The sequence below is a fragment of the Aspergillus novofumigatus genome (genome assembly GCF_002847465.1).
Source record: "Aspergillus novofumigatus IBT 16806 chromosome Unknown P174scaffold_1, whole genome shotgun sequence".
NCBI lineage: Eukaryota > Fungi > Ascomycota > Eurotiomycetes > Eurotiales > Aspergillaceae > Aspergillus > Aspergillus novofumigatus.
Window position 1 is genome coordinate 2,897,532 of NW_020194274.1, and position 18,613 is coordinate 2,916,144.

At 50.7% G+C, this 18,613-nt stretch overlaps 5 protein-coding genes across 5 annotated transcripts; all 5 read left to right on the forward strand.

Moving 5' to 3' along the window:
* Nucleotides 1-2,353: 2,353 nt before the first annotated feature.
* On the forward strand, nt 2,354-4,061 carry P174DRAFT_416591 (putative C2H2 transcription factor (Con7); the record flags this gene model as incomplete). The annotated part of the gene is made up of 4 exons (XM_024824515.1): nt 2,354-2,698; nt 2,782-3,048; nt 3,228-3,408; nt 3,712-4,061. The coding sequence occupies 4 exons, from the start codon at nt 2,354-2,356 to the stop codon at nt 4,059-4,061; spliced, it is 1,143 nt and encodes a 380-aa protein (XP_024687481.1).
* Nucleotides 4,062-5,728: 1,667 nt separating this feature from the next.
* On the forward strand, nt 5,729-8,648 carry P174DRAFT_437323 (pentatricopeptide repeat-containing protein). Its single transcript, XM_024826264.1, has 3 exons — nt 5,729-6,594; nt 6,672-7,832; nt 7,862-8,648. Exons 1-3 carry the CDS (start codon nt 5,980-5,982, stop codon nt 8,381-8,383), a joined length of 2,298 nt encoding a protein of 765 aa, XP_024687482.1. The 5' UTR covers nt 5,729-5,979; the 3' UTR covers nt 8,384-8,648.
* A 109-nt stretch (nt 8,649-8,757) lies between these two features.
* Nucleotides 8,758-10,469, forward strand: P174DRAFT_447457 (Yip1 domain protein). Its single transcript, XM_024828665.1, has 4 exons — nt 8,758-9,167; nt 9,281-9,698; nt 9,764-9,916; nt 9,983-10,469. The coding sequence occupies exons 1-4, from the start codon at nt 9,080-9,082 to the stop codon at nt 10,230-10,232; spliced, it is 909 nt and encodes a 302-aa protein (XP_024687483.1). The 5' UTR covers nt 8,758-9,079; the 3' UTR covers nt 10,233-10,469.
* Nucleotides 10,470-10,596: 127 nt separating this feature from the next.
* P174DRAFT_437325 (Ran-binding domain-containing protein) lies at nt 10,597-13,195 on the forward strand. Its single transcript, XM_024826265.1, has 7 exons — nt 10,597-10,708; nt 10,925-11,085; nt 11,150-11,188; nt 11,288-11,832; nt 11,898-12,414; nt 12,480-12,787; nt 12,843-13,195. The coding sequence occupies exons 2-7, from the start codon at nt 11,049-11,051 to the stop codon at nt 12,906-12,908; spliced, it is 1,512 nt and encodes a 503-aa protein (XP_024687484.1). The 5' UTR covers nt 10,597-10,708; nt 10,925-11,048; the 3' UTR covers nt 12,909-13,195.
* Nucleotides 13,196-13,329: 134 nt separating this feature from the next.
* Nucleotides 13,330-17,089, forward strand: P174DRAFT_437327 (ATP-dependent 3'-5' DNA helicase). The gene is made up of 14 exons (XM_024826266.1): nt 13,330-13,463; nt 13,511-15,755; nt 15,777-15,865; nt 15,887-16,002; nt 16,027-16,061; nt 16,086-16,112; nt 16,134-16,238; nt 16,266-16,340; nt 16,362-16,481; nt 16,515-16,624; nt 16,646-16,685; nt 16,710-16,735; nt 16,760-16,851; nt 16,873-17,089. Exons 1-14 carry the CDS (start codon nt 13,348-13,350, stop codon nt 16,962-16,964), a joined length of 3,288 nt encoding a protein of 1,095 aa, XP_024687485.1. The 5' UTR covers nt 13,330-13,347; the 3' UTR covers nt 16,965-17,089.
* The last annotated feature ends 1,524 nt before the right edge of the window (nt 17,090-18,613 follow it).

Consider the following 18,613-nt stretch of genomic DNA (forward strand, 5'->3'; position numbering starts at 1 on the left):
ACCTTTAATGACCTTCCCGACTGAACAGTCCCTCAGACTAAGCAGAAAAAAGCTACCTACTACCGGCATCAGCCGCCGTTTTGATTTCCAAAGGAATACAACAACATCTACTCCATATTTGTTTTTAATTTCTCCGTTATTATTCTGGACTGTGTCCTATTTACACAGGCACTTATCTGAGGGACAACTTGGCTCGAAGATATTTGTCATAATTATTACATTACTTATTGGTGAACCACTGGTTGTTTCTGACCATTTCCGTTATTCTTTCCTGCCCTGGATTTTCCCTCGTCAAAGCCTCCACTACGACGGAGTAGGGGAACCTGCACGCGCTCTTTGCTTTTCCCCGATTTGCGCTACACCCTCTTCTTCACTAGGGCCGCGCTACTTGGACCTTTACCCAGACCGTTCAAGCCGTTCCTCGGGCACGCCATATTAGCCCTTCTTCGATCTGTCCTTACTCTAAGTAAAGCCTGACTACTTCGGCCACGACCAGTGATCTTGGATGGTCTCCACGGGCGCACACGCTAGGTTCATGACAGTCTCCCTGCGGCCGTACTCGACACGCACACCGTCTGTCCCAAGTCGCGGCTAGACTATCCAAGCTCTAAGCCTCTAACAGCAATTCGTCCTACTATAAGTTTTTTTCAACAACATCTTGAAATTGGTGTCAACACCGCGACACACCACAACAGACAACTGCGTGCGAGGATTCCGGGTGGGCGAATAACAAGAGCCATACCCAATAGAAGGAAAAGGGGGTGCTCGGTAAAATTCTAATCTCGCCACTTTTTTCTGCGGAGAGCTCCGTTCTCAAACAAGAGAAAGAGGGAAAAAGAGAAAAAGAAAGTCAGACAAGGAAAGCTTAGCCGGGGAAGAGCCTACAACAGTACAGCTTACTCGAAGACACGAAAACACAGATCCGCCTAGCGACTAGATTGGATACTACTGAGGGGAAGGGCTGTAAAAAACAATTGGAGAATCAAAAGGAAGAAACTGTTATTTTTTTTTTTCTTACCGTCGGAGAGCCCTGATATTTCACGGAAAAAGTGGGTCGGAATTACTGAGTGGTAACGGACCCATCACCACAAAGCGACAGCACTCCGGCTATTCAAGTTTCGAAGCAGAAAGGGAAGAGAAAAGAAAAAAGAAAAGAAAAGGGAAAGAGGAACGGCGAATAGAAACGCAACTTGCGAGAATCCCATCTTTGACCCCCTCTTACGTTCCTCTGGGAGGGTTCCTGTTATCGCCTCCAAGTCTGAAAGCCTGAGCATCTATTGGGCGGTGGCTTTCCAATATTTCCTCTCCTCTCCCTCTCCGTCTCCTTTTCACCACTGTGAAAGATTACGTCCCCACGCACTCCACCACACCCTCGGAACCCACGAGGTGCTCTTGACCAGTGGTCTCTGTTCTTTCTTCCTGTTCGTTTTTTTTCCGCCCTCTTTTTCCTTTCACTGCTGGTGAAAAGAATCGCGACTTGGTTCGTCCGAAGGCTTTTTAGGCCGCCTCCTCCACCCAGGTTCGTTACCGGCTCGAGTCCGACCAAATTTCCCTCCGTCTCGATTTTAGGGTGATTTATATCCTGGGTCGCCACTCGATCAAGACACCGTCTCTCGCGCTATCTCTCTTTGAGTCTGGTGGTCCATTTTATTTGTTTTTCAATCTTAAACCTTTTATCTAATCATTTCCTCGTTTCGCTTGTGGGTGCTGTGACTGGCCTTGGCCCTGGATTACTTTCTTAACCCTCGTCCCCAGGCCTAAAAGCGACGGTTCCTTTTTCTTCCCGCTGGTTCCTCGTGCTGCTGTGCCTACCGCCACCTGCAAGGCATCCTCCATCCACCCTAAAAGGCGACTAAGGCAATTAAGCATCATCTTGATCCAAGCATCATATCTTTCAAATCCAGCACCGTCTGATATCCATATTCTTAACTCAATCTGTCAATTACTTCTGCCCGTCGGTGTCATTTGTTTACGACGTGATCACGCGCTTGATCTTGTCTGTTTTCTTTCAATTTCTATTCACCTTCCAATCATCGGCTCAGGTGTGAATAGCGCCTGCGCGAGTCCTCTCTGTCGATACTGTTTCTGGATTGGGGAACTTCCATCCAGATTCACTACTGAAAAGTACGTCTACAAAGGAAGAAAGAAAAGGAAAAAGAGAAAGACTTCGTCACAAGATCATATCGCGATCTTGTACACCAATCTTTCCTTCCCCTCCTTCATATCGCGATACAACATACTCGTGTTTATATCCATAAAGCTCATTGTGTTTTTCGACGCGTCTAGAAACAGCAGACACGCGAGTTTGGAGGAAGATTAGGAACATCTTCAGTTCCAGCTGAGATCTTGTTTTATGGACAACAGACCTGCCTCCGAGTACGCGCAGTCAGGTTCGCACTTTCCGTATCCTCCGTCTGCCGCTGCGCATTCTGAACTCCCAGCTGCAGACCAGGCTTCTGCTGCTGCCACTGCTCCATACACGCCTCAGCAAGAGGTCCGTCCTACCCCTCAGTACACGCCTCAACCCGAGGTTAGACCTGCCTCTGCCGCCGCCGCCAATATTTCGTCCTCCAACACACCGCAGTCGGACTACGGTCTGAACCAGCCGCCCGCCGCGCGCTCACCCGCTTATCCGGACTACCTCGCTCGCCCGCCTCAATACCATCACGCCCCAACACCCAGGCCGGTGGTGCGGCAGGTATGGCTCAAGCAACAAGTCCGTCCATGACCACCCTCCATGATGGGCACCAAAATGACCATCGCAATCACACGAACGTGAAGTCTGACGCGGACGTTCCTATAGATCCCTCAATCGCGGCCTCTAGCCCTACCTATCCTCCTCCCTATTCGCCGTATCAGCCTCAGGGTCATGACATGGCCCAGTATCAAGGCCATCCTCCCCCGCCTCCTCCTCAGATGTATGGGCGTCCGGAATGGTCGCATGGTTATGGACAGCACCAGCACGGTCTTCCTGGACCCTATAGCGCTCCTGCTACAACGGTTGGTCCCGCCTCCCCTGCTGCGACCGCAGGGCCGCGCCCTGGCCAGGTATGTCTTTGATAATTTTGGCGTCTATTTCCAAAGGCTGCGCGTCTGCGTTTTTTGTTGTCTTGGACGCCTCTGAAATTGGAGGCCGCTGCCTGCGTGCCTGACGGGGCTGTGGAACACGGCGCACTCTTCATCTGCACCGAATATGTTGTTCAAAAGCTCATTGACTCTTTCTATAGGTATACTCTTTTGTGCCCATTCCTGGGGCGCAACAGCACAAACGACCCCGACGTCGCTATGAAGAAATCGAACGTATGTACAAGTGTGGCTGGAACGGGTGCGAAAAGGCTTATGGTACTCTCAACCACCTGAATGCCCACGTTACTATGCAGTCGCACGGAGCCAAACGGACTCCCGAAGGTATGTTTCCGATATATTCCTCTATCTCCTTTTCTCTCTCTTTTTAAAGCCCAGTTACAATGTCACGGATTTTCCTTGGTTCTTAATAGCGCCATTGGTTTCGATTAGACTAGTGCGGGTATCTCACACTAGTCGAGTTACACTGCTTTAGCGCTGCGGATCGCAGTAGCGCAAGGCACTGGCGTGGAGTTAAATTCTACATACCGATTCAACTTAGATGCCCAGAATGTGGAGCATTTTGTTTCATTTGCCCGCTTTCACCCTCGACTGTGTTCTATTAACTAATCTTGCCCTTTGCCACAGAATTCAAAGAAATCCGCAAGGAATGGAAAGCTCGAAAGAAGGAGGAAGAAGCCCAGCGTAAAGCTGCCGAGGAGCGTGAACGTGCTGCCGCCGCTCAAGCTGCTCAGGCGAACCAGGTTGACGCTCCCGGTCCCACCGATCCTGCGCAGGCTCAACCTCCTGCTTACGCTGGCGGTGTCCGCCCTCAGCTGCCGCCAATTGGCTACCAACCTGCCGACGGCCAAGTACCGGGGCAGTACGGCGGTGCCGGTGGCATGGTGTATCAGGGTAATGGCCAGATGGCCTATCCTCCAAACTACCCTCACTCTCCGTATGGACAAAGCGGGCAGGTGTATCAGCAACGTAAGTAGTCAGTCCTTTGTTATCATTGCATTGTCAGGACCGAGCCACGAGGAAATGCACACAAAAGAGAGGAAGGAAAGAAAAAAAAAGAAAAAAAAAAAAAATTTCTCTTGTCAACATGCCCCAAGGCAGGATGGAAATACGTTTCGACGAGGTCCTTGGATCTATTGCTCTAAGGGACAATAGCTGATCGACGATGGCTTCTTGCAGAAAACCAATCGGCCAGCTACCCACAATAGATGCCCATCATTCCTGTGTTCTCTCAGGTTGCATATTCTAATATCTCTTACCTCCCTAATCCCGTGTCGCCATCGCGGATCTAATTCTTTAAAGTCACGCGCACATGATACCATCTGGCCTTGATTCGTTATTCTCGAAGAGCGGCCTTGCGACTTACGCTCTGTCCACGTTGTTGTTGTTTTTGAATTAGATCGCTTGACATGAAAAGAGAAGACAAAACCTACCCCTTTGCACTCAAAAGACAACATGCCCTCGTCCTTGCAAAAACTGGCTCCAGGACTGTTGTGATTTTGGACTCCTGGCGAGGCACTTTGCATGAGCTGAGCATTCTCCTGTGATACATGCCGCATATTTTTTATCGAGCCCCTTTCATTGATACTCTGCTTCGCTTCGCATTGTACTTTTTTCTCCTTTGTCCTGACTGATGTTTTTTCTTTCCTCGTTACCCTGGGTTGGTTTGAACTTGTGCATTATGTCCTTTGCTCAGTGGACCTTCCACGCAGTCATGACCCTGTCTGGTGGCTAAAGTCTTACAATTCGATCTTGATTATTCCGCTCTTCCCTCCTGGTGGCAACTGCCACCTCCTTGGGCCTTTGAAATTTGAGACACGTGATGTGGTGCATAATCGAAGCTTGATAGCTCAAATGATGATGTCCAATAAGATTTAATTGCGGTTTCCTCGTATAATAATTAATATTCCTAGGCAACATCACTTGGATTCAAGAGTTTGGGTGGACCTCGCAACCCCTATGAATGACTCAGGTACGGGGAAGCGCTGTCCATGAACGGGTTGAAGTACTAGGAGGGTTAGTGACGCTGTAGAAGATATGAGAATACTGTTCTTGCCGCACTCTAGAGAGGTATCAAGTAAGACATTGTCATGTGCTTTGACTATGATTTGAAGTTTCCTTGGGGTGCTTGATTCAATCGTGTTTTTCCACTAAATGAGACAGTTGCCGTTGCATGTTCTATGTCATTTTAAGTCGAACCCGAGTTAGTCGCTGCTTATCCCTCTTAACGTTCAAGCGGAGGGTTCCCACTTTTCTGAGAGATCGGTAAGGTAGGACAGACTAGTATCCTAAGTGGCCTAGCCGTAAATAATAAATGCAACGATTAGTCGATCCTGAAGCATGTACGGGACTAAGAAACGGGACTACCGAGGAGGCTAACAGTAAGCATGAGCCCGTGGTCTCATAAGGCTGAACTAAGAGCATAGCGCAGTGTGGCGAAGCTGTGTATCATGTGGCTTGTAGTGTGGCTAGTGTAGTTGCCTGGCTTTTAAGTAAGAAATAATCCGAACGGAATTATGTTCTCCCGCAAGAATGCAGCAATCGCATTGCGCTAACGTTTTATTGCCTAGGGCTGATGGCAGCGATAACTGCGATAGCCCCAGACGCTTTTTTGGGCCTGGTCTGTATGATTTCTTCCAGTGGCCGCTCAAGGGTGTTATCTCCAACGTCCTATCTTCTCTTCCTCAGTAATCTTTGTTGATTACTGTTCTTGCGAAAATTCAAATAGCGAATCATTTGAAATTTCGATCTGCCGGCCCAGCCTCAACATTCGGAGTCGACGATTGCGCATTCGACTACGCCAGGTCGAACGTTTGGACCTTACAAAGGGGTCTTTAGAGGATCAAGTGTTAGTGATTGAGGAGATACGGTAGGATCAGGACCTGAAGGCCCTAAATGCTTCGCTGTACCAATGGCGCTGCGCTTCGGACGAGTGTCCAGCACACTGTCGGATTGAGGAGTCTGCCGGTCTCAAGATCCACTCAAGTCTCTCAGAGCGTCCTATACGGTGCTCCTCTTGCGCGCGCCGCACAGAGAGGTCGAGTTGTGGGCCAATCTGTAGCCTGGGGGTCAATTTCCGGCGTGAAGCGGTACTCGACAGAGGCTTCGAGGTTGGCCGATGCGGAAGAGCAAAGTGCTGCTGATTCAACGGCGAATTTTGAGGACGACGAACCACAACAGAAAAGGAAACCGACCTGGGGCAAGAGGAAACTCTTCCAGGACCATGTGCTGTTGGAGATTGCCAGCGGCGGGGCGCATCCCGATGGCGGTCCCTTAGCGGACGTAGTCAGGAGGAAGGTGGTAAAGAAGGAGTTGCAGTGGTTGCAAGATCCCAAGGCGCTGGCGGACCGGGTCGCTAAAATCTTGCAAGCCGACGATTTTGCTCTCGCGGTGGCGATTGTTCGCGGGGCGCAGAAGGAGAATATGGAGTGCTCAGTGGGGTGGAATCACTTACTGGAGTACTGTATGAACAAGAAGCAACCTAAAGCGGCATGGAAGCTCTACAATGAAGTGAGTAGTTTTCTTTTCCCCCTTCGCAAGTTTCTTCTTGCACGGTTGCTGACTGTCGTCTCTCCGCGAACTCGCAGATGAAGAAGCGTGGACGAAAGCCTACTTCCTGGACTTACACGATTATGTTGTATGGTCTTGCCACAGTGCCGAAAAACGTGCACATAGGATTGAATCCCGTGCAAACTGCTTTGTCAATTTACAGATCTATCTATGAGCTTAACTCTGCAGTTAAGCCTTCAATCATCCACAGCAACGCCATGCTCACCGTATGTGTTCGCCATGGGCATACAGATACACTATGGGAGATTGCGAGTGAGCTACCCGAGGAGGGGCCATGCTCGCCCGATGCTGTGACATACACCCTTATATTGAGAGCCATCAGAGACGCCGTCGGTACTGACGTGAGTAAGATGTCTGAGATTGATCGCATCTTGGAGCGAAGGGCTCAGGGCGTCAAGGAAGGCAAACGAATCTGGTCTGATGTTGTCTACCGGTGGAGCAGAGGTCAACTCGACTTAGACATCCAACTCGTGCGTACAATGGCCCGCCTCTTGCTTGAAGGCGGCAGCGAGCGCGATTGTTACGATGTCTTCGCACTCTTGAATCAAACTACTGGGCTTCCCGTCCTGGCAAAGAAGCCTTCACCTGAGCGCCAGCGGGAGTCTGAGATGGCCAGATGCCGAAAGAGCCGATCCGCGGAAAATAAGGAGATGGAAGACGTTCCCTTTGTAGACGAAGGCAACCGACCATATAAACCAGCAGAGACCGCAATTGAAGAACGCGAAGAAAAGGCAGAGCAAAAAGAGGAAGAGGAAGACGATAAGGAATTTGAAAACCTTTTTGACCCAGTGGTGTCTACTGATTCTGCTTCCAAAATGAAGAAAGGCACCGTTGGTCCATCCTACGTTGTTCCAGGTGACAAGGAGCTCACCATACTCATTGAAACTTGCTATACCATGACTCAGGGTCTTGGTACTGGAAAAGCTTACTGGAAGCATCTAACGCTCGAGGATCACGAGTATACCATCAAACCAGACATGCCTTCGTTGCATGCATACTTGCGACTACTAAGAGTGTATCGCGCTAGTCGTGCTACGGTCGAAATTGTGCGCGACCAGGTGCCCGAACCAGGATGGAAAACGTTCCACATCGCGATGAGCTGTTGTCTTCGCGATCGCAGGAATATCAACATTCTCAAAAATGCCAACGAACTTTTGGGAATCATGGACAAGTCCATGGTCCTTCCCCACCCCGGGCGCTTGAAAAGTATCTAAACCTCGTGCAAACACTACAGGACAATCCACAGCACCTCATATCATTGAATGGTCTAAAGATTGCGCGGAAACCCTCCGACAGCCTCGACATCGTGGGTCGGAGATTACAGCTGAGCTTGCTGACAGTTGCTTTGGAGAACCTGCGTCCTCACATTGACAAGCTTCATGAGGCTCTGAAGAATGGAAAGACTTCATTTATTTCACAGCCTGAGCGGACGCGGGCGGGCGCGGGCGATACGGTTTCTGGTGCGACCGCTCGCACGGTGATGGATCGCACGCGAGGTCTGATTGACGAGATTCTCAAGCCCGAGAATGCGTCCTTCCTTTCCAAATCGGACCGTGAGCAATTCGAGCAAGAGTCGCAGAAACTCCGCGAATACTCGAATGCCGAGATGGTCCGAAAGTTCGAATACGCTCGATTGCATCCAACCCTCGAACAGGTCATGGCATTCCAGGAGAAGCATGACCCTAAAAAGAACGCTGACGAGGCCCAGGCCGCTGACGAGGCCGACTAAGCTTCGTACCTATAGCAAGGCTTATGGCGGGGCTGTTCAAAAGCCCATTTGATTTGTACAGCTTGTATAAACACCATCTCATTGCCATATCCCATCTTTGTCTGGCATATTGCATGCATATACAGGGGTCGGCGTTGCAACACTAACATGTATACTATATGATCCTTCTGTTTCTCATGGCATTGAAGATCTGTGCCTGTAAATATTTCATCTCCAGAATCACTTCTAGATCACATCGGACAATCGGTGATGATGATCGGACTGGTCACATTGTGTCGAACTGATCCAAGCATAAGCCCACGTGCACTCATGACAGCACCAGCTGAAGTATACAATTTCTGATAAATCAGCACATAATCTAAGACATATTAATAGTATGAGTTACCAGTACTACTGTTGGAAAGGACGGATTGTTTTATCCTCAAATCGTTCATTAGAGGTACTGTTCCGCCTGCCTTTTTCGGCCCGTGCGCGTACGTAATGCCACTCTAGCCTCTCTGCCTGAGACAGCAGCACGAGGGAGACTTTACTGCTGTTTCCAAGGGACGCACCATCAAAATACTCTGTTGAGGATTAGCATACCTTTTAACGTATTTCAACCAAGGGGGCAAGGTGTTCGGAGAGTATACGGCTTGACAGAGTGCGAAAATATACCATTGGACCAGAGTCGGAGCTCAAGCAATCTACGTGCCTACCATGGCCAGCACCTCCCAAAGTCGTTTCCATGAGGATCTACACGATGATGAATCGATCCTTGATGACGACCTAATTGAGGCCGATGATGGTGAGTACGTCTCATTTCCGAGGTTCTTTCCTCGCTATTATCAGATCGGCTCTTGTTTGTTTACCCGTGCTACTACGATGTACTGACGCTTCATGACCTTTCTACCATGCCAGCCATCGAAGCCGACGACCCTCTTCACACTTCCGATACCGCTCCGCTAAGAGGCAACATCCAGTCCGAACCCTCGAGTTCGAGCAGAGGAGGTTTCGGAAGCAATCTATCCAGCAATTACCTGACATCGACCATCCCGGGGGAGGATCGCCGCGCAACGCAGAACACCATCGATGAAACCGTTTGGGAGACGCTCTCACGAGATCTACGAGCAGTATGGGAGAAGATGCGCCAAGTGCTGTGGCCTAAGTACCTGATGGGAGGTATGCTGCAGCGCGGCGGCGGAGGAATCGGGGCCGCCGAGAGAGGAGAAGCGACCGGGTTCGGCGGCGGACTAAGAGGCCTTGTAGGACGCTGGCCGGATGCCGATGTGGTCTTGCAGGGTGGAATGAGTGAGGGTCTGCGTGACTGGGATCTTTGGTAAGTGGGAAATGGTCGACTGAAACGGCGGGCTGGCTGGCTAACATGTTCAAACCTATGTGCAGGGGTCCGCTCATTTTCTGCTTGCTCCTGAGCATGTTCCTATCGATGCGCGCAAAGGATGACCAGTCATCCCTCGTCTTCTCGGGTGTCTTCTCCATAGTCTGGATTGGAGAGGCTGTTGTGACCTTGCAGATCAAGTTGCTCGGTGGGAATATGTATGTTTTGCCTTCGAAGTATATGAAGCTCCGGAGTGTACTAACGGTTGCATCCTCGGCTACTAGTTCTTTCTTTCAATCTGTTTGCATCATAGGCTACACTCTGTTCCCTCTGGTCATCGCTGCTATGCTCAGCGCATTGGGTCTCCCGACTATTGCCCGGATACCGGTGTACCTAGCGCTCATTGCATGGTCCTTGGCTGCAGGTGTGAGCATTTTGGGTGGGTCGGGTGTGATCAAGAACCGGGTAGGCATTGCGGTCTATCCGCTGTTCGTATTCTACATCGCGATCGGCTGTCTTTGTTTTATCAGTTAGAAGATTGGAGGATCGATACGGCCGGCCAGGTATCCTAGCAATCTAGTTGCGAACGAAGGTTCCAGTCTACAGTCAAGCGCCAGATGAATTGAAAAGGGACAGGAACACAACATTTGGGCATGTATGCTGCTATATCATCAGTGAATGAGTTCTTTTTCTTTGTTTGTGTCAGCTATTATCATATCCGAATTCACAAGTATTGTACTTTAGAAGATATTCTAGCATTTTCAAGATATCCAATCGAATGTTCTGCCCAAACTCCATTGCCATCTGCTTCAAGGTAAGCGGGGTGGATCCGAGCGGTGACCGGGCGACAAGCCGGAGTGACAATAAGACAACACAGCTCAGCGTCACTCTTCTTGGAACTCGATTGCGTCTCGGTCTGCCGCTTCATCACCTTCCTGTATCGGCGTATGTCGCTGCTCGTCTTCTGGATGCTCCGAACCAGAGCCTCTCAATAAATCGTCTACAAAGAGGTACGTCGTTCGGCTGGTTCGCATCGCACGTGTTGGTACAAACCTCACTGTACCGTGCGTGGGGCTTAAACTGCAGCTACTCTGTGTTGTTTCTCCCTTCTCCCCCTCGCTCGACCCTTACTGGATTTATGACTGAGTCTTCGCACTTGAGACGACATTTATATTTGTCGAATGACCCTTTTGATGTGCCCATTGAGTTGACACGGCAGGTCTCAGTTTCATACACAGCCTTATCTACCAGTTCAGCCGCTCAGCGCTACGATAATCCGATCTGGGCTGGCCGTGGAAAAATCGTCTCTACACTATCGAATGAGTTTACTGGTGGAAATAACTGGTAAATATGGCGTCGGATTCACAACCTGCTGCAGTTATGGAAGGTAGAGTACCTATTTCCTAGAACTTGTATTGGAGTTCTATGTTGACGCAGTGGCTTGCTATTAGGTGAAATTCAAAAGGAGGAAGAAACGGGAAAGACGCAAGGTATGAGAAACGCTGTCGCTTTGCTTGTTATCATACTCAAGCGATCACCGAAAGCCTCCTCTCTTTGCACAATTGAATTAATACTTAATGCGATTACAGGAACCACGGTGGAAGATAGCCAGGCGTCTGACAACGAGGGAACCGAGCGTCCCGTGCGACAGAAACTGAAGGAGACGTCAATCGCTTCTGCTCAGCAGGAAACAATCACCAAGAACGGCGAGGAAGCAACCGATGTGAAGATGACATCAACTACAGATGCGCAGCAATCAGCGGATACCAACCACACCATGGAACTCGGCGGAGGTTCGGATAGCCGGTCGAGCAGCCGAGGCAGAAAGAGGTCATTCGATGACGAAGAAGCGGAAAGTGATGGCGAGGAACATGGTCACAGACGCAAGAGATCGCGCGACTCTACCAGCGAAGGTGACGAGCAGCCGCCACGGAGCGAGAATGACCTTCCAAGGAAGATCTTGAGCCCAAAGAAAAAGAGAAGTCGGGACAAGCTCGATGAAGACGGGTCCGGGGAACGTGCTACGGAGAAGACGGATACGAAGACCGAGAATGTGGAATCAGAAGAGAAGCCCGAGTCTGAAGGACAGCCTGAGAAGAAGCGACACCGTGACAATTCCACAGAAAGAAAGCCGGTAAGTGTTGATCGTCACATTGTATCCTTGGCCGGGAAATGGCGCTGACATGCATGGCTCGGCAGGCCCCTGTCACGAGCGCCTTTGCCAATACGTCCGCAGTCTCTCCATTCGGCTCCCTTGGCGCATCAAAATCCAAGGAAGAAGTACCTACCAAAGCGGCGGCTGTAACCTCTCCCTCTGCCTTTGCCTCGTCAAGCCTGGCAGCATTTGCTGGGTCAGAGCAGTCGCCTTTCGGTTCGCTTGGAGCGTCCACTCCATCTATTTTCAAGTCGCCAGCCGCGTCCGAGACTGAGAAACCAGCAGCCACGGGATTTGCAGCTGGAGCAAGTACCTCCGGCTTTGCGGGCTTAGGATCAGGTTTTTCAGGGTTCAGTGGTGGATTCGGAGCAGCTGCTAAATCCGGGGGGCTCACCAGCTTCGCTTCTCGCACTGCGCCTAGCACCTTTGGCAGCAGCAGTAAGGACAAGCCATTTGGAGCGGCGGATGCGGATGAAGAAGAGGAGGAAGAGGACGAAGCCGAAACAGGTCCCAAAGAATTCGAGGCAGAGAAACCCGACGAGAGATTCTTCGAGCGGCAGAGTATGTGTTTTTGTCCTATTCATAACGGACTGCTCCAAAACTGACGTCTTCTCTTTCTACCACAGTTGAGACAGGCGAGGAACAAGAGAAGACGTACTTCAGCGGCAAAGCGAAGCTTTTCCAGTTCACGAACAAGGAATGGAAGGAGCGCGGTATTGGCACATTCAAGGTGAATGTGAAAGTAACGGACGGCCAGGAGGATAAAAAGGCGGCTCGCATGATCATGCGAGCGGATGGCGTCTTGAGGGTCATGCTCAACACCCCCCTTTTCAAGGGCATGAAGGTCGGAGATCCGTCGGGCAATGAACCCAAGTCCAAGCAGATTCATTTGGTTGGTGTCGAGGACGGCCGTACTGTCCCCCTCCTGCTCAGGGTAAGGCATTCCTCTACAAGTGCCCATCGTAACATCGTTGCTGACATAACACTAGGTGGGAAGTGAGGACGCCGCGAAAGAGCTCTACCATGTCATTCAGGATCTATTACAGCACCAGTAGACTATGTCACTAAAGGCTCGGTTGCAACGACGCGACACATTCGACGATGGTACATTGCACCAAATTATTAGTTGTCCATACTTGAAAACCTTTACGATACCTGGGCCGACAATAGATCTTATGGGGCAATTGACAGAGCGGGCTTGGAGATGTGGGCTGACTTTCTTGCATTTTCTGGCTGGGTTGTTGGGGCTTGAAGTTCTGGAGCATGAAGCTTTGGAGCATGGTTTGAACTACCTAGACTGAGGAGTAACTTCTGTCTTCTTTAATACATATTGCACTTCTACCTATGCGAGTGGTAGAGTACGCTAGTCCGTAAGTGGCTATATGGAATGCGATAACACGTGATATCGCGTCTCCCCTACTAGAATAACTCTGCTTTGCCCACCTCCAATTCAGCTTTGTCGCATCCCAACAACAACCACGATGGAGCGTCGACATGACTGGCCCAATGCCAGACTCAGCTCCCTCCAGCCTCGCATTGAAAAGGAAAAGAAACGATGAGCTCGGCGGAATTGACGATTTCGGATCAAACACACCCGAATTTAGCAACACGTCCACGGAGCACAACCCCCTTTGCAAGAAGGCCCCAATACCAAAAGAAAACGCGGAAGACCGCGAAAGGCAACTACCCCGGATGCGGCGCTCGAAACAGAGACCGCGTCCAGTAAGACAGCGACCGACCAGGGCGACAGTCTAGACTCGAACCGCGACGCGATAGCCCAGACCGGCAAATCTGAACAGGCGAAGCCAAATTCCAAGTCTACCAGAACGAGAGCCCAAAAGGTGACCAAGAGCCCATCACCCAAGCGCACACCCTCCGCACCCTGGCCGGAGGCCTTCAAAAGTTTAGCTCAGACCCACCGCGCCCTGAACCTGGTGTACACATTCTGCTGCACGCGCAAACACTTCGCCACGACGTTCGAGAATATCCGGAAAGCGGTGCAGGCGCAACTGGGCCATGGTCGCGAGCTGACTGTCGAGGATATTGCACGGGTGAGGGTTCTTGTGCCTCGGGCGGTGAAATTCGAGTATGTGGACGAGGCCAAGTTGGAGGTTATGACGGTGGGGGAGAAGGAAACGGCGAGGAATCAGTCTTATGGCCTCTCGCATCCGGAATGCGATGCGGCTGACATTGATGCGGATGTTCAGACGAAGGAGGTGTTGCTGTTTGAGTTCCTGGACGGGGATCTGAAGCGCGAGGTGCGACATCCGAAGAACGGGGAGCCCACGAAACCCGTGCGGAAGATGAAGGACGAGGATCTGAAGATGCCCGTGTACAGTCAAAAGCAGATGCTTGCTTTGATTGAGAAACGGAATAAAAAGTTCTCTGACGCGATTGATGCGTTCCTGGTGCGGTGCGAGGATGACGGCAGCGATCCAGTTGAGAGGCTGGAAAGGGAGAAGGACGCATGGATTCCGAGTCCTCCTGTGTCTGAGGATGACAACCTAGAAACGGCGAAACTCCTCTCGATGCCGCCTCGCGAGATACCGAAGGAGCGCAAATCCATGGCAGAGATTATTGAAGAGATTCGTGCAATGGATTGGTACTTCGCTCAAATCGTACCTGAAGGCCATAGAGTGTTTGAGGCTCAGTTGCCAGTCTACGGAGACTTGACTTTTCAGCTCTCGCAAGATCTCGTTAATGCTTTGTACAACACAAAGGGCATAACACAGTTCTACTCGCATCAGGCGGAAGCGATCAACTCCTTATACGCCGGTCAAGATGTCATTGTATCTACGTCTACAAGCTCCGGCAAGTCACTGATCTACCAGGTCCCAATGCTTCATGAGCTTGGAAGAGACCCTAACAGCCGCGGCATGTACATTTTCCCCACTAAAGCTCTCGCACAGGATCAGAAGCGCAGCATGAAGGAGCTTCTGCAATTTATGGACGGCTTGCAGGACGTCATGGTCGAAACATTCGACGGCGATACACCGATGGGGAGTCGCAACCTCATTCGTGACGAGGCCCGCATTATATTCACCAATCCGGACATGCTGCACATCACGATATTACCGCAGGAAAGTTCTTGGCGCACCTTTCTGAAGAACCTGAAATTTGTTGTCGTCGATGAGTTGCATGTCTACAACGGCCTATTCGGATCACACGTTGCATTCATCATGCGACGGCTGCATCGGATCTGTGCTGCGGTGGGCAACCGACACGTCCGGTTTATATCCTGTTCTGCGACCGTAGCCAACCCTGAAGAACATATGAAGGCAGTATTTGGCATTGACGATGTCAGACTGATTGATTTCGACGGTTCACCGTCAGGCCGCAAGGAGTTCTTATGCTGGAACACCCCTTACAAAGACCCTAATGACTCCACATCAGGACGCGGAGACAGTGTTGCTGAAACTGCCCGCCTCTTCTGTCAGTTGATCCTCAGAGGCGCGAGAGTAATTGCCTTCTGCAGGATCAGGAAAACGTGCGAGATACTACTACAAGCCGTACGGAACGAGTTTCAGGCCATCGATAGACCAGAAGTTGGAAAACTCGTCATGGGTTACCGGGGCGGCTACAGTCCGCAAGACCGACGGAAAATTGAGAAAGAGATGTTCGAGGGCCACCTACTAGGGATTGTCGCTACGAACGCCCTCGAGCTGGGGGTCGATATTGGCTCTCTCGATGCTGTAATCACTCTTGGCTTCCCTTATTCCATCTCCAACCTGCGCCAGCAGAGCGGTCGAGCTGGACGTCGAAACAAGGATTCTTTGTCTGTGTTGGTTGGCGATAGGTATCCGACCGACCAATACTACATGCAAAATCCAGATGAACTGTTCACAAAACCCAACTGCGAGCTACAAATTGATCTTTCCAATGAGCTGATTCTCGAAGGACATGTTCAATGCGCGGCATTCGAGATGCCGATCCGGCCAGACGAGGATCGAGTCTATTTTGGAGAGCAACTGCATGAGCTCGCGGCCACGAGACTCGTGAAGGACACCTTTGGGTTCTACCATTGCCACGAGAGATTCCGACCTCATCCTTCCCGTTGTGTGCCCATTCGTGATACAGAGGACCAGCATTTTGCCATCATTGACGCGACAAACGCACGCAATGTCATCCTGGAGGAAGTGGAGGCTTCTCGTGCCTTCTTCACTATCTACGAAGGCGGCATCTTTCTGCATCAGGGCCAGACATACCTCGTCAAGGAACTGAACACTGATCAGCGGTTCGCTCGCGTTCTCAAGGTTCACGTGGATTGGAGCACAATGCAGCGCGATTACACCGATATTGACCCCATTGAAACGGAACTGATGCGGCAGATCAATCAGACCTCCGCCTCTCGCGCATTCTACGGCTCGGTGCAGATCCACGCAGTTGTGTACGGCTTCTTCAAAATTGACAAGCGCGGACGTGTGCTGGATGCCGTGGCGGTGGACAACCCGCCGATCGACATCTTCACCAAAGGCATGTGGCTCGATGTGCCTAAACGCGCGCTAGAGATCCTCGAATCAAGACGCCTCAACATCGCTGCCGCTATTCACGCAGCCGAACATGCTGTCCTCTCCCTGCTCCCTACGTTCGTCATCTCCTCGCCCGGCGACGTCAAAACGGAATGCAAAGTCGCAAAGAAGGAACTCGGCAGAAACCTCAAGATCGCGAACGAGATGCGCGATCAACAAATCAAAGAGAACGTCAGGAATCTTCAGCCCCCGGCCCGGCAACGACCAGCGCGTCTCACCTTCTACGACGCCAAGGGCGGCTCGTGCGGCTCCGGGATTGCGAGTAAAGCGTTCGAGTTCATCGACGTCCTGCTTCGCCGCGCGGTGGCGCGCATCGAAGCGTGCCAGTGCATCACACCGCAGGGATGTATGGAGTGCGTTTGCGATGAGAAATGCAGGGAGTTGAATTCCGTGATGAGCAAGGCGGGGGCCCGCGTCGTGCTGCGCTGTCTGCTTGGTTGGGATGTCGACATCGATGCTCTGCCTTGGGGTGAAGACGTTGAGGGCGAAGACGGACTAAGGGAATTGGCGGGGGGACTGGAAACCGTCATCCCGGCGACTGAAGTACCGTTACGTCGTCAGTCTCGTAACGATGGTGCGTGATTACACTTCCAGTGTGTATTGCCGGTATCACAGTGCGCATATCATCCAGCATTGTTGTCCGTGCCTTCTATCTCCTGTGTATATGATATAGTACTTAGAGTAAAGTCATGACCTTTTCCCGGTCCTCTCTTGGATGGCCTCTGTTCTCTCTCTGCAATGGAACGGCCACATACGCAGCACTCAAAATCAGGCCAGTCCTCTCCATCGGCTGTAGAAAACAGCAATGATTTCTGATGGAGGCTGACAGGTCCGCGTAAAGTTTCTTGTCCAAGTAGATGCATCTCAGTGCGCGGACCTCATTCTGCAAGCCCAAATCACTCTGAAAGTTATCTTATCTGACCGCAGGCGTAGACCTCCGCTGGTTTCGCCAACGAAGCAAAATAATTAATAGAAACAAAAACATACAACAGCCGGGATTCGCTGGTGGTCACCCACCCAACTACTAACCGGCCGGCGTGTGGCTTAAGTACGGCTGAGCGGACGGGAAGCCCTGTTTTCCACACCCTATGGTCGTATGTGCTAGATTTTGAGACAGATCCAGCTTGTATCGAACACCTTTGACAGGTTCGAGAGACGAAGTAGTCATCTCTCAAACAGATTGTAGAGCGTCTATTGTTATCGTCGGCTGCTCCACCGGCTATTCGAACCTCCGCCGACTTCGGTGGTGTTGTTGATATCCGCTGATTGCTGTGCATTTGTAGTCGACGTCACCTTCGCACCGGCCACTTCCTTATCGTTCTTGGTGTTTGCTTCCTGCTGACTAGAATCGATTGACATCTCCTTCAATTTCTGTCACACAGGACGCTCAGTCCCATTGTTATCCAACTCGTGGCTATCTTCGGCCGTGGTTCCTAGAATGGCGGTGGGTGTTAATTTAATTATGCAAAGAGAGAGACTGCCCCTGATTGCTTGAGTATGATAGCAAGCACAGCTAACAGTGTTTCTCATACCTTGCGTCTTTACTGTTTCCTCCTTCTTTCGAATCTCACCTAATAGCAAGCCGCTGCGTCAACATAACATGCGCTTAGAACTTCAATATGAGCTTTAGGAAACAGGAACTCTACCTTCCATAACTGCGGCAGGCTGTAGACCCGACGCCATACGTATTGGTTATTTCCACCAGTAACTTGAAGCGCTCGTCGGTAGCGTTGGGACAATCTTTGCTCGGCCAGCTTGGATTGGATTATGTGAATGGACTATACATCGACTGTCACTGATGCAGGAGGAACACCGCATTAGTAGAGGAAGGAGGCAATGCCCAGATTCTGTCCACTGATGATATAGTCGAATCAGATATTATTACCTTTAACAAGGATCATTCGTTTAATATTAGGCTAATGACAGTGTGAAATGTAAGAGTTACCCTCCTTCAGTACTCTGATTCAGATACTACCTACGAAGATATCCTAGAGGAGTTGGAGACTTATGAGCTGGACGCGATTATGGACGAGGAGTGGATCATTATCAAAGGATAAAGAGAGCGTCAGTTAGTGGCATTTCTATGGTGCCTGACTTATTATGACGGTTGCGTCAACGGTCTGCCCGACTCACCCTAGTCACGTGCCTTCTGCTAGTTGATGACCCCACAACCAATAGCTTTCTTCCCTACTATGTTTTCCCTCCACACGAATAAGACCCCTCTGGAATAA